General features: G+C 50.8%; 1 protein-coding gene and 1 pseudogene across 2 annotated transcripts in view; both read right to left on the bottom strand.

The window, feature by feature from the left end:
- The window catches only part of LOC144119970 (uncharacterized), a 61,565-nt pseudogene that overhangs the window by 20,902 nt on the left and 26,349 nt on the right, over positions 1 to 14,314 (bottom strand). The window contains exon 3 of the transcript XR_013312419.1: positions 3,063 to 3,425. The product of XR_013312419.1 is annotated as an uncharacterized LOC144119970 (transcript). The remainder of the gene's footprint in view (positions 1 to 3,062; positions 3,426 to 14,314) is intronic.
- Positions 9,384 to 11,164, bottom strand: LOC144118595 (testis-specific serine/threonine-protein kinase 6-like). The gene is made up of 2 exons (XM_077651490.1): positions 11,154 to 11,164; positions 9,384 to 9,855 (listed from the first exon to the last, which is right to left on the bottom strand). Exons 1-2 carry the CDS (start codon positions 11,162 to 11,164, stop codon positions 9,384 to 9,386), a joined length of 483 nt encoding a protein of 160 aa, XP_077507616.1.

Raw genomic sequence — 14,314 nt, 5'->3', positions numbered from 1 at the left:
CTGAAGGCTCGAAGTGCTATCGTAATGCAGCTATCGATACAAAAACATAAGCTTATAATCGTCATTTATTTTCTTTCCAGCATCAGGCCTTGTAGAGAGGTTTCGCGGGTTCTCGCACCGGCGCCGACGCAGTACACGTTGGATTAACTCATCATCCGTGGCGCCATCTAGACGAAACTTAATGGGCCAGTAGAACAAGGCCACGGAGAAATTGTGACAAAGCGACATAACCATGCATGCCCCAAAGAAAAGATAGCAGAGACCCTACCAAAACCGCGGTCCAAGAAGGAAGGCATGGCGGATGTTATGTGGTTCTTCAGGAATAGACAACTATAGCACACCGAGAACCGTGTTACCGTTACTGGTACTGGAGTACCGGGAGCCCGCGCGCAGTCAGTGAGCATGCGCAAACCGCCTTGACGGCGCCAGATGGCGCCAGCTACCTGCATTGGAGTACGTGCCCGCTTGCAGCGTCGCGACCAATCAGCGCGTGCTCACCGGTGGGGAGGGGGGGGGGGGGTGGCTCCCGGTACCCCCGTAACCGTAACACTTTGCAGTGTAGGCTGAATGTGTCTGATAATTGCAATGGCAGGAGAAGCTACATCGCCTCCCGGCAGTATAACTGCGTGTGCTTCGCCTCGCCTGTTTATGTGCCGATAGATGATGATAACGGGGTGTAAAAGAATGAGCACCTGCCCGGACAACAAACTGTCGTACGCTTTTCCGGTTTCGTCAAGAGTGTGACACAGACTCTGTCAGACACAGACTCAGACTTTCTTTCACTCATGGCAAATCGCTTGAAAACGCTACAAAACGCCGCGGTGCAGCTGCTCTCTCATCCACAAAGCGCCTGTCAAACCAGTTTGCCATAGCCACAAGCGCGCAGTGTTACTGGTTGTGCGACGGATATAACGGTAGAACTTCGTGGTCGAAAGTGAGCACTGCATCCAACGAGCGGGGAACGAAAAAGCAACAGGACGAGAAGAATGTCAGCACAAACTGGGCCCGAAAACACGAGTGAAATCCATCGAGCACAATACCTATAAAGCGTCTATATATATTCCGTTCTCTTTTTATTTTGTTCTTTATTTATTCGCCCATTTTTATTCTTAGTATGTTTATTTTTATTTTTGTTTCATTACACACATCCTGCTTAACAGGAATTGGTTGACAGTTCGTGCGGGCAACTTCCGTCCACGCCACTCGTGAGCCACGAAAGGCCTTAAAACGAAGCTAGTAAGCATTCAGTAACCGTGTGCGGAGCGATCCCTTTCTAGGTGTTTCCAAGCTTCCCATAGCGCATCTAAGTTCATTCGGTTGCGCGAAAAAAAAATGTACTTACCGACTGCGTACAGCCTCCATCGAACAAATCTAAGCGATCCCACTGATATCCAGCATGAAATAACACAATATTTGCAAAGGCAATGAATGTGTGTGTTCTTAACGCGACAGCGTTAAGGGCCCCGTGTCGCAGAAAAGCCGGTGTCGTCGGCGTCGGCCGTGAGCGAAAAATCTCAGAAGCATTAATAAATAAAACCCAGGAGGAAGGCGGCGCCCACCAAACCACTTCCTCCTCCTCCTCGCAATGTACGCCACTGCCCCAACAGATAGCGGGCGACGGCAGCTCCTCCCACTCATCTCGTTGGGGCGCAGTGGGGCCGTGCGGGGACACAGGAATCACGCGGCGAGCGGCGAACTACGCAGCGCACATCCAAGGCGCGTTCAACGCGAAGTTTGCGGCTTGCTGCCCGTTCGTTCGGCGTGGAAGCTCTGCTTCAGCAAGGCGCTTGGCAGCACTTTACGCGGTTTGACGCTCCGCGCGTCCGCTTCACCGTGCGTAGCAGAGCGATTTCTCTAACGGGCAAGGCGTCGCGCCGAACGGGCGATGGCGTTCCGTGGACTCCCTGACAGCGCCGCAACACGCTGTCGCGTTCCACTCTTAAAGGCGAAGCTTAAGCGTCCTCCAATCTTCTGTCGTTTGGTGGCCACCTATTTATTTCGACGCTCCAAGCAATAAAAATTTAGTTGCACGTCAGCGCCCGTCTGTGTGTCTTCCTTCTGCCGGTGCCCAAGTTCGCGCCCTTCAAGAAAATGTGGTACCAACTCGCCCAAGCATCCGTTTTAACAACCTTAGGCAGCACTACAACTCGCCGACTTACTACAGCTCTCGCTGCATTTCACAGTGCGGAGCAGCGCGGTGTTTTGATATAGCTGAAAGACAGAAAATCTACTAAAAAAACTCAGGCAAGAAAATTCCTGGACCTACTGCCGAGTAGCATGGAACAGCTGACATGTTCTGCCTTCTTTAGGCGAGAAGATTCAATACGGACCATTTCGCTTTGTTGGGACTGCTACGCTGACCAGCTTGAGGGACGCGTAAACTAGCATTCCCCTTGACTGTGCCAAGCGCGCCAAACTCGCACCACAGATACTTTGTACCACCGTGTACCTATCCGCTGAACTCATGGCACCGAACCAGAACTGTTATACTGTTTCAAGATGCGACGCAGTCTAGCCTCTATCAGCATTCTGCAGGAGGAGGCCAGGCATTCCGTCGAGACGTCTGGAAGTGGTTTGATAGCTGGATACGCTGTTGGCCTGCTCGCGTATTCACCCACACATGCTGCTTTTACGGGTCGCCACCGCTATTACCGGTGCAATAAACTGAGGCTGTGGGTCCCCATAGTCATGCTTAGATTTATGGGGGAAGGTAGGAAGGGAAGCGTGTATGCCCACCACTACCTTCCCCCGAGCTCAAAATTTTCCCTCGGAGAGAACCATACTAGCTCCAACTTTGTCTCGACTAATTCCAAGAACAGCTGCGCGAACAGCCCTGCCCACTGCGACAGTTGAACACAAATTCGCTGCAGCCTCTATTCTCCGCACGGATGATGTTTTGCGTCAGATTTTTCTACGGTACATCAACAGGGGCTCGTTGCATAGCATGCCTCTAACAAGAAAGAAAGAATATACAGTTTATCCCGTCTACGCATTTAGCACCATGTCACCTGTCTGAATAGAACACCGATTAGATTCGTAAAGCAAGTTGGCAGCAAGCTTACGGCACTCAAACTTCCGCTTGATGCGTTCCTTGCGCATGCAGGTGTGCTTCATGGCACGGGGAACGGAGCAGCGGTACAGCACGTACGGCTCGAGCAGGTGCCGGATGAGGTTCCGGCACATCTTGGTCAGTCCGTACGAAGGCGGGAAGCTGATCTGGCGGCTCATCTGGGCGCGCACCTGCTGGAACGGGTTTCAGTCGTCGAAGGGCAGCTGTCCGCACACCATGATGTAGAGGATGACGCCCAGGCTCCACGAGTCGTAGCGCTTGGGCCGGTACGGGATGTTCTGGATCACTTCGGGCGCCGCGTAGGCAGCGCTGCCGCAGAACGTGCGGCTCAGCAGCTTGCGCTTGTTCGCGTTGTCTGCGCGGGCGGTGAAGCGTTCGAATGTGAGGAAATCAAATCAAGTCAAACTTATTTCTGCGTTGAAAAGGTACAGACAGCAGAGGCACAGAAAAAGCTGTAAGTTACAGCTTGACAAAGCCGCAGCAAGCTGAAGAATATTAATCTCACTCAATGCTCAAGGAACCTCAGTTTCAGTTCCTCCATCTCAAAATGTCCATAAAACCCGGCACACCAACACCAACCAGTTTATTTATTTATTTATTTATTTATTTATTTATTTTGCAAAGACGAAACAAACATTCTGTTCAGCAGCCGCATTGCTATCGCTGCGCGTACTGTGTTCCAGACCTGGCTGACCAGTGCGCTGTCGCCGCCCTTCTTCCTGAGGTGCCGATGCCTTCGGTAATCCCCCGTCTCATAATTTATTTATCTATTTAAAAAATTCTGCATGCGTGCCATGCCCAAGCAGGCGAGGTCAGAAAAGCCAAACAAAAAGGACACAAATCAGAAGAGTACATCCACAGTTACAATGAAAAAGCAGATTAAAGCACAGTTGAACATACCTCAATTCGATTTGTGGGCGGTAAGAACTGTCTTAACTGTCTTTGCAGCACGAAAGGCAGTGGAGCTGGAGATTTTCATTGATTGTGCTGCCCAGAAAGTGCCAGAAATTCGTGGAAGCACATGAACGTAAAAATGTAAACAGCAGCGCATCGCAACAATTTCGTCGGGACGGCATTATCCTCTTTATATGCGCTCCAACATATATGAGGACTGCAAGTGTGATAGCACGACGCGCCAAAAAAAGGTATTGTGTTTCTATGCTGTTACGTTTCGCCTACGACGCGCGGTATAGCCGGAGCGGATGCAACGGACGCCGCGGCTTCGTTCAAAGTGGCGGTCATTTTGGGCCCGTTCAGTGCTGCCGTAACGCCTCTCGCCAAGCGCGTCCAGGCAGGTTTCAATGTCACGTGTCGTCGTGTGTGCGTGTGTGTGTGTGTGCATGTTGGTGCCCACGCTTGTCAAAGCGCGGCAGCCAGAGAGAGGAGCTCCCCAACTGGGAGGCGAGGAGGTCTGACCGGCGCCGGCCCGGCGGACGCGCACGTCACGTCTGAACATGTCTGAGCGTCGCCGTATCGGGCGCCTCATCCCAAGCCGTTCCTTCTTGCCCTCGACTCCGAGGGTATTAAAAGCCGCTGCCCCGGACGCCAGAGAGAGACTTCGATTTCTTCCTTCGAGTAACGTGGTCGCCCTGACCGGCTGCTCTTTTGCGATGCCAGAATAAACAAGTTGTTCTGTTGCCAGTCGACTCATCCTTTGCCGGGACCGGATGTTTCCAGCTTTGCCCCAGGCCGCCAGGCCAACGCTACCCTTGGGGCTTGCAACCCAAGTGCAACAACTGGTTGCCAGCGGTGAGATCGCGACAACGGAGGCCAGCAGCGAAGATATGCGGTCAACTGTATGCTGAGCAGCACAACGACCATCCAGGAGCAGTGCAACGAGCCCTGTGTGATGACTGGTTGCCTGCAGCGGAACGACTGCGCTGAATTCTTGGCTGCGAGGTTTGGTGAGTGCGGGACTTTCTTCTTCTGAGTTTTGCCAGGCTTTTGTTAGTGTCAGAAACAGAGCTGGTAATTGTGTTGTCGTTGCTGCCGGGTTAGTTTGCGGCAAGACAATAGTAGGCAGTAGAGAAAGCAGCATTCGGTGCAGCCATGGATTTGAAGTCGTTGCGCAAACCGAAATTGCTGGAGCTTGCAAGAGAGTTGGGTCTGGATGTCTCAGACAAACTCAGAAAACCAGAACTGCTAAGGGCTATTCTTGAGTTGGAGGCTGAGGATGACGAGCTGTCGGAATGCCTTGAGACGATTGAGGAGAGGGAGCAAAAAGACGAGCGCGAACGTAAAGAGCAAAAAGAGAAAGACGAGCGCGAACGTAAAGAACAAAAAGATAAAGAGAAAGAAGAGCGCGACCGTCAACACGCTTTGGAAATGAAGCGTCTCGAGGTATAGATGGAACGCGCTCGTAATGGAAGTCAGGCACACAGTGCAGGAGAACGAGTATCGTTCAAAATGACTGACCTGATGCGGCCGTTTAAGCTTGGAGAGGACATTGGTTTGTTCCTGGTTATCTTTGAGCGAACGTGCGAGAAGCAGGGGTTCTCTCGGGAAACGTGGCCACAGCGCTTGCTCACTTTGTTACCCGGCGAGGCGGCCGACGTAGTCGCTCGCTTGAAGAGAGAGGAGGCAGAGGATTTCGACCAAATGAAATCGAGTCTGCTAAAAAAGTACAGGCTGTCAGCGGAGGCGTTCCGTCGGAAGTTTCGGGAAAATGAAAAAGGCAGAAGTGAGTCATATACAGAGTTTGCCTACAGGCTTATGTCAAACATGCAGGAGTGGCTCAAAGAAGAGAAAGCATTTGGTGACCACGATAAAATTCTGCAGTGTTTCGGGCTAGAACAGTTGTATAGTCGGTTACCTGAGAACGTGCGGTACTGGGTCTTGGATTGGCCAGACGTTAGTACAGTGGCTAAAGCCGCCGAGCTAGCCGAGGAGTTTGTGACGCGTCGGGCTCGCGGAGCTAAGGGTGAATTTGGCTCCAAGTTTGAGAGGCCGAAGTTCACACCCATGAAAGCAAGGGGGGACACACGTAGTGCGGATGCGAGTGAAAGCAGTCCGACCGAACGTAAGGAGACGGCGGCAGCCGAAGCCGAACGCAGAAAGCGGTTCGAGACGAGGCAAGCGCGCGTGTGTTATACGTGCCAGAAGCCGGGTCACTTTTCGGCGCAGTGTCCAGAAACAAAAAGAGAAGTCGTGTGTTTGTCATTATGTAGCACTGACGAGAACATGAAGCTTCTCGAGCCTTACATGCGAGACTTCCTCGTGAACGGGAAAGAGTGCCGAGTGCTTCGTGATTCCGCAGCTACAATGGATGTAGTTCACCCCTCTTACGTAGAACCCGATATGTTCACGGGCGAGTGCGCATGGATCAAGCAAGCCTTGGAAGCTCATAGCGTGTGTCTGCCCGTAGCAAAAGTGCTTATTGAAGGACCTTTCGGAGCACTTGAGACGGAGGCCGTAGTGTCATCTATGCTGCCCCCCCCCCCCAGTACCCTTACCTATTTTCGAACAGGTCCGATCACCTCCTGCGCGAGAAGGGGCTTTTGTTTGGTGAGGCTAGCGTTCAGGCCTTAACCAGATCGAGAGTTCGGGAGCTCGCTGCAAAGGCGGTAGTTGCGGGGCCGACGTTGTCGAACAATGAGAAAGGGTCGGAGGCGCAGCAAGCTGATATTCCGAGCACGTCCGAACTGGATAAAATTGAGCCTGTAGCGTTGAAGGCACCAGGTACTGGAGAGGAAATGCCCGACATGGGAAAGTCAGAAGAGCTTCCGGTCGAGCTTCCGGGACTAGGCTCAGTGACGAACAAGGAAGACACTGATCAGGTCATTAGTGACTTAATCATTAAAGCACCGCTGTCGCCTGAGCAGAAAACCGAACTACACCAACTCTTACAAGAGTTTCAAGGTCAGTTCTCTGAGAGGCCTGGTAGGACTTCTGTCCTTACTCATGATATAGAACTTACCTCCCCAGAGCCAGTACGATCCAAGGCGTACCGGGTGTCACCCCGCCAGCGCGATATTATGGAGGCTGAGGTAAAGAAAATGCTACAGCTCGGTGTTATTGAGGCGGGTGAGAGTGATTATACCTCCCCTTTGATTTTAGTTGAGGTACCGGGCAAGGAACCTCGTCCTTGCGTCGACTACCGCAGGCTTAATTCCATCACTAAGGATCAAATTTATCCGATCCCTAACATCGAGGAGCGCCTTGAGAAAGTTAGTAGTGCTCAGTTTATTTCCACCCTAGATCTTGTCAGGGGTTATTGGCAGGTTCCACTTACAGAAGAGGCTAGTAGGTATGCGGCGTTCATTTCACCAATGGGAACATTCCGTCCTAAAGTTTTAGTTTTGGTTTGAAGAACGCGCCATACTGCTTTTCAAGCCTCATGGACAAAGTGTTGCGGGGACAGGAAGAATTCGCTTTACCGTATTTAGACGACGTAGCGATATACTCCGCATCCTGGTCTGAGCATATGGCACACTTGCGGGCAGTGCTAACCCGCCTGCGCGAAGCGGGCTTGACAGTCAAGGCTCCCAAGTGCCTATTAGCACAGGCCGAGGTTGTCTACCTCGGTCACGTGATTGGACAGGGTCGTCGCCGCCCCTCTGAAATAAAGGTGGCTACTGTGCGAGACTTCCCGCAACCGCGCACGAAGACCGATATTCGGTCGTTCTTAGGTGTCGCCGGCTACTATCAGAGGTACATCCCCAGGTACTCCGATATCGCGGCTCCCCTGACGGATGCTCTAAGAAAAACAGAGCCCCAAACAGTCGTCTGGAGCGAGACAAAGGAAAGAGCTTTTAGCGCCTTAAAGAGCGCCCTAACAAGCCAGCCTGTGCTACGATCGCCAGACTACACAAAAGGGTTCGTTGTTTAGTGCGATGCTAGTGAGCGAGGCATGGGCGTTGTACTGTGCCAAAGGGACAATGGAGAACTGGAACACCCCGTCCTGTATGCTAGTCGTAAGCTGACCTGTCGTGAGCAGGTGTACAGCGCCACCGAGAAAGAGTGTGCGTGTCTCGTGTGGGCAGTTCAGAAATTGTCATGCTACCTAGCCGGCTCGAGGTTTATCATTGAGACGGATCACTGCCCTCTCCAATGGCTGCAGACCATCTCTCCCAAAAATGGCCGCCTCCTGCGCTGGAGCCTCGCTTTGCAACAATATTCCTTTGAGGTGCGTTACAAAAAGGGGAGTCTCAACGGTAACGCCGACGGCTTAAGTCGAAGCCCCTAACGTAGGAATCCGCCTCACAGTTGTTTGTTACTGATGTTTTCTTCCTGAGGCAGGATTTTTAACATATTGCTTTTGTTTAGTGTTTCAAATTGATGACGTGCTTTCTAGTGCAATTTTCTCATTTGTGGACGCGTTCTGAGTGCTGCTTGACTACTGTAAGGAACTAGGCAGTAGTATAAAAGGGGAAAGAGCCTGGCAGAGCTTAGTGAGGGTTGTCTCGTGCTTGCTGACTGAGCGGTTGCGTTTCGGCGTAGTTCTAACGCTTGCTGGGAACGAGCACAAAAATGGCAACTCTCCCGAAGTCACTTTGCAGTGCCCTGTGTGAACCTGAACCTGAGAACGAGGCCTTCTCTGTGCGCTGCGCTCAAGCAACGTCGAGGGACGACCGGTTTCGATTACGAGCATCATCGAGCGACATCCCTCCGGACAGCGGATGCAGTCCCCTGACCATCGCGATCTCCTTCTCCCGGCTGGGCGGTCTGTTACGTTTCGCCTACGACGCGCGGTATAGCCGGCGCGGATGCAACGGACGCCGCGGCTTCGTTCAAAGTGGCGGTCATTTTGGGCCCGTTCAGTGCTGCCGTAACGCCTCTCGCCAAGCGCGTCCAGGCAGGTTTCAATGCCACGTGTCGTCGTGTGTGCGTGTGTGTGTGTGTGTGCATGTTGGTGCCCACGCTTGTCAAAGCGCGGCAGCCAGAGAGAGGAGCTCCCCAACTGGGAGGCGAGGAGGTCTGACCGGCGCCGGCCCGGCGGACGCGCGCGTCACGTCTGAACATGTCTGAGCGTCGCCGTATCGGGCGCCTCATCCCAAGCCGTTCCTTCTTGCCCTCGACTCCGAGGGTATTAAAAGCCGCTGCCCCGGACGCCAGAGAGAGACTTCGATTTCTTCCTTCGAGAAACGTGGTCGCCCTGACCGGCTGCTCTTTTGCGATGCCAGAATAAACAAGTTGTTCTGTTGCCAGTCGACTCATCCTTTGCCGGGACCGGATGTTTCCAGCTTTGCCCCAGGCCGCCAGGCCAACGCTACCCTTGGGGCTTGCAACCCAAGTGCAACAATGCTCGCTTAATAATGTGAGTCAAGGTCAAGGATCAAAGCGACACAGAGATCGACTTTTGCATATAGTGGAGCTATCGTTCTAAAAAAAAGGAGAATAAAAGCCTCTCACGGTTCTGCCGGGCGAAGGAGAAGTCGGCCAGCTTGATCTGCCTTTTGGCGCTCAGGAGGATGTTCTCGCACTTGAGGTCTCGGTGGACGATGTTCTGCCGGTGCAGGTAGGCGACCGCGTCGCATATCTGGTCGAAGTAGTCGAAGGCTTTGCTCTCGGAGAAGCGGCCGTCCTTGGTGATCTTGAGCAGAAGGTCCTCTTGCGTGGCCAGCTCCATGACGACGAACACCTTGCGCTTGATCTCGAGGATGTCGTAGACGCGGATGATGTTCGGGTGCTGCAGCTTGGGGATGATGGCCAACTCTCGGGGCAGGAAGTGGTACACATACTCGCGCGGGGCCAGGTGCCGAGGGATGATCTTGACCGCATAGCGCTGGTCACCCTTCACGCCGATCCTGTGTCCGGTGCCAGAGAATGGCTCCGTTATACTGGCTCTGAATCAATGTCGCGGAGATGCCAAGCTTCGCTGTTTAAACTATTTTGGAGTCATTCCAGTTCGGGAAGAACAGGGAGAAGGACACGAAGAAAGGCATGGTGGCCAATGCAAAAACACAATCTTTTACTTGCCGGAGCAGAGGTCATGGCATGAGAAATTCTGTAGTAGGTAGCCGCGGAATAACATAAACCATGAGCGTTTTAATGTGCACGTCAATCGCCGCACATACCAATATCCGCGTTTCGGCTCCGTCCAAATTAATTTAATCGTATCGGATTGAATGGCAATCTCGTATTCAGTAGTAGAACACCATGTTCAAAGAGCCACTGCGGTAGAAATGTTCTATGCCATAACCAAAAATTTCCTCAAATAGAATCAAAAATCACTGGTTCAGGTCCCCCTTTCTTTTGCAGCTGCTTGAAAACTTCGACATTTGAAAAAAAGTGAGACAATTCCGGTTCTAAAAGTTATCTCAAACTCCGTGAAAACTACCTTTTCGCCCATTTTTACTCCTCAAATTCCCAAAAAGGGGGAAATTCTCTGAATGGTAATCACTGCACTACGGTGAGTAAGCAGAAAAGGGTGCTGCCGAAAACCAGCAAAAAATTCCCCTATCTTAAATTGTCCCGACACAAGTATCATCTCTTTCTTCTTTCCCAGTACAACCTTTGTCTTATCCCCAGGCCTCACGTTCCCTGGATTTATGTTTTTGTTTTTTTGCCATGTACTACGCACGACGGCTTTCTGAATATAGCTTCTTTTTTCCCAAAGCGACACCGGCAACTGCTGAAGATATGCAATAAAACTAAAGCATTGAAAATCGACTGGCCCGAGACTACATCAGATGTCACCAACACATATGTTGGGGCTTTGAATATGCAAGAAACTGGAAAAGTTTAAAGAAAAACAAAAATGCTCCTGAAGTTAACATGATGATGGGAGCCAGTATTATTCACACCGATTTCAAACTCCACCCATTCAAGAGATTAAACACATGAGCTGGAAATGAATAATTATGCTTGAATTGAATTTCTGTGATGTGTTTTCGCCGGCAAGGACTGTCTCCTCAGTAGGGAGTAGCCCAATGGCTGTAAACTATAAGTGCAAGGCAGCTGGTGCTACTGTGCGTAGCCTGAATGGCCGCACCGATCTACAGCAGCTAATGAGACTGCCTGTCTGAGTACCAGCAGTTCTAATAAAATGCAAAGAGCCTCTTGATTTCCAGATCCGGTGTCATCTTATACTGGTGAGGAACTGCTTGGGGGTGGTGGCTCTGAAGCCGGGCGACTAGGAGACCTCGCGGCCATGCCGCAGGAATCTCGGGCAGCTCCGCTCAGCTCCGTGGAGGCGCCGCCATAACAACTTCGTCGTCTTCGTCACCTGTCGCGGACACAGCGTTTTGCATGCATCTTCCTTTGCGCAGCCGAATTAGGTTGGGTTACGCGTGTAGGATATACGCAACATGATTAAGTGGAAGGCTTCGATAACCCCGCCATCTTGACCTACCGGAGGGCGACGTCATATTCAGTCCTGCCTCGTTTATGGCCTCCACAAGTCAAGCACCGGGCACCCACCAGTAAAAATGCACCTCTAATCTGCTATTTCGTAACCTCCCACCCAACACCTCACAACACCTCCCGCATATTAGGCGGATTTTCTGACCCCGAGGGCACCGCTTGCGGTGGGCACTCATTCAAATGTGTCTGTTTTTTCGCGATCACAAGCCGGCTAAAGCTGGATTATTCAGTTTAAAAACACTTGAAACCATTCCTGTGATTTCTTCTCATTCTCTTCCGGCTGTCCGACCTTAGTTGCTGTCTAGGTCTACCAGACTGTTGCATGGGCGGGGAGATTTTATTCTGAATTATTTCCGGTCGTCCCACCATAGCGGATGAGACTTAAGTTGGACTAGCTGGTTAATGGTAAACATGACAGAAAGCAGCACGTAGAAACAGGACAAGAAAGAGACGAAGACGATTCACACGGCTTCCTGTCATCTGTCGTCGCTTTCTTGTCCTATTACTAGGCGCTGTTTTCTATAACGGGTCACCATAGAATTTGTCCTACTGTATGCTAGCTAGATGTACTTACTGGTACGGGCGGGGACCTATTTTATTTCCTTCTGGTGACCACAGAGCTGTATTTGTTCCGTTCTACCCTCTGGCAAGGGGGCGAGAGCTTTAATCTGCGATTATGCCCGAATAACATTTGTCCCCTTAACATTGAAAAGATTGTTCAAAGACTGCACGTTACACTCGTGTGATCCTAAACCTTCATAATTTAAGCCAGATGTAATTACTGTTAACACGTCCGAGCAGGCAACATTACATTGGCATCAACGCCTCCGCTGAAGATTAAATGTTTGCTATGCTTGGAAGCTGATCATTCATGCGTTCACTTCATGGAACATAATAACAAATCGTTCACATTGCTAAGTTTGTGTCCTTGTTTGCGCCGCCGTTCATTTCGTTCGTATCGTAGAGAGAAACCATTTAATGAAAAAGCAGAGAATTTAGCCGACGTTTCAAAATCGCTGGCACATTGTTAAACACTCCTTTCTGCTGGTCGTGAAGGCACAAAAGGAGTTTTGAATCACGAATCAGAAATATTAGTGTTCGGTTTACAAATTACTGGGTTAGAGCACAAAATCTAAGGAAATAAGTAGTTGCTTTATGTCTAATCAGCAAGTTGATTTCAGCACAGCACGCTAGTATAGGCACCACTAAGCACTATGGAACACTGAAGAGAACCCTCTACTTCGTGCTCACTGCTCATTTCCTCATTTTAAAGCGACAGGACATAAATGCTTCACAGAGTCAGTTCTAACCGCTCCATGGGGCATACCGAATTAACAAAGTCGTATAGCGGAGAGAAGCGCAGCGGCGACTGTCCTCGCTCCCCAATGATTCTCAGGAAGATGACGTTGTTCCTCGAAGGGTTCCCTGTCTTTATGACGCAGTGACGGCGCCGGCTTGGCATCTGAAGCACTCCTCGGCTGCAAGCCATTAAAGGCGGTTGGCGCCAGTCAATATGCTTGGCTCTTTTTTCGAATACTAAGGTCTGCCCCTAACATCACTCGATATTGCGGGGGTTAAGATCCGAAGACGGTGCTGAAAGTCGACAAAACAAGATTCATAGACTGAATAAACAGCGAAGTTACAAGAAAATCAGACACCTTCAAAGTGTTCAGGGTCTCATTTATTCGCTAATACAATTGTGCACGCGGTTAAGCGCATATTTCTCCGCGTGTGTGGTCCATGTACGGCATGGATACCAACTGTAGACTATGCAGTCATGCACTGTCAAATGTAGCGCAACTGTCAGCTGAAACTATTTTTTTCAGACATGATTGGTTAGATATCAGGAAAAGAATGCCATCGTTGCAAGCACGCATACCTGCCCCATATTTGCCATTCAGCTTGTCGCTTTACGAGATCTCCTCCCGAATCCAAGCAAGTGACAGGGTACTGAGAGACCACTCCCAGTTGCTGGCAATAAAAATATGGCTATGGCTCAGCTGCTCAGCTCTGCTGATACAGGTTATGCGTACCGAAAGGCAACCGATACAGAGTCGATGTCGTCGCGGAGACGTTGGCAGCAGACTGGCGCCTCCAATGCTTCGCCAAAGAACTCGACCCGGTGACCACTTCTGGCTCCATGTCTCTGCGGTGTTGAGGCGGCGAGCGCTGGCTTTTATTCAGCAAGAGCGAATCACGAGGTTAGCCACGTCCCCCAACTGTCGAGAGCGAGCTTGTCGGCGGAACTAGCGGTAACTGCCGCGACAAGTCAGGCGTTGTGACGTCACAGCCACACCTGCGAACAGCCTCCAGTTATTGGTGAAATCCAAGCGTTATTTGACCGAGCAGATTTGCATGCGAGAAATGGAACATTTTGCTCCAAAACCTTGCGATCCGATTGGCTTCTGGCATGCTCCCGCTATATGTGTGCGCTGCACAATGCATTTCGTTCAGGCAAAAAGCCAGCGGCGATTGTATTGTGTACTTCTGTATTTTTAGATCTCGTACCATATATCATGGCTGCCAGCTACTGTACCCCTCACCCTCACATAATGGGCCCAAGTTTGGAACCTCTGAGGTACTTGAATAAAAATAAATGGCATTGTCTCATCAGACATGAAACGCGCACCCTGACTTTTGGCAAGTCACAGCCTAGGCGTCTGTGCAAGGAATGCAGTATTTTCTTTGATCTTTCAGAAACAGCGAGTTAGAAGCACGTCGTCCGTCATCTTCAAGCAGATTTCGACGCCAGTAATAACTTTTTTTTTCCTAAAAATCAAGACGCATCTACATCTTCGAAACCGATGATGATTCCACTATCCCTCGCGTGTTCCTCTGACAGATCCTGTGTACATGCTTTTCAGAAATTACCTTTATGTTCTGGGTTTGAAAGCTAACGATTTCGCTTGCTTGAAGTCTGGATATACTATTTAGGTCGAA

Source organism: Amblyomma americanum, chromosome 2 (assembly GCF_052857255.1).
Source record: "Amblyomma americanum isolate KBUSLIRL-KWMA chromosome 2, ASM5285725v1, whole genome shotgun sequence".
In the NCBI taxonomy this organism is placed as follows: domain Eukaryota; kingdom Metazoa; phylum Arthropoda; class Arachnida; order Ixodida; family Ixodidae; genus Amblyomma; species Amblyomma americanum.
The sequence above is the reverse complement of the archived record's forward strand: the minus strand, read 5'-3'. Positions and strand labels throughout refer to the sequence as shown.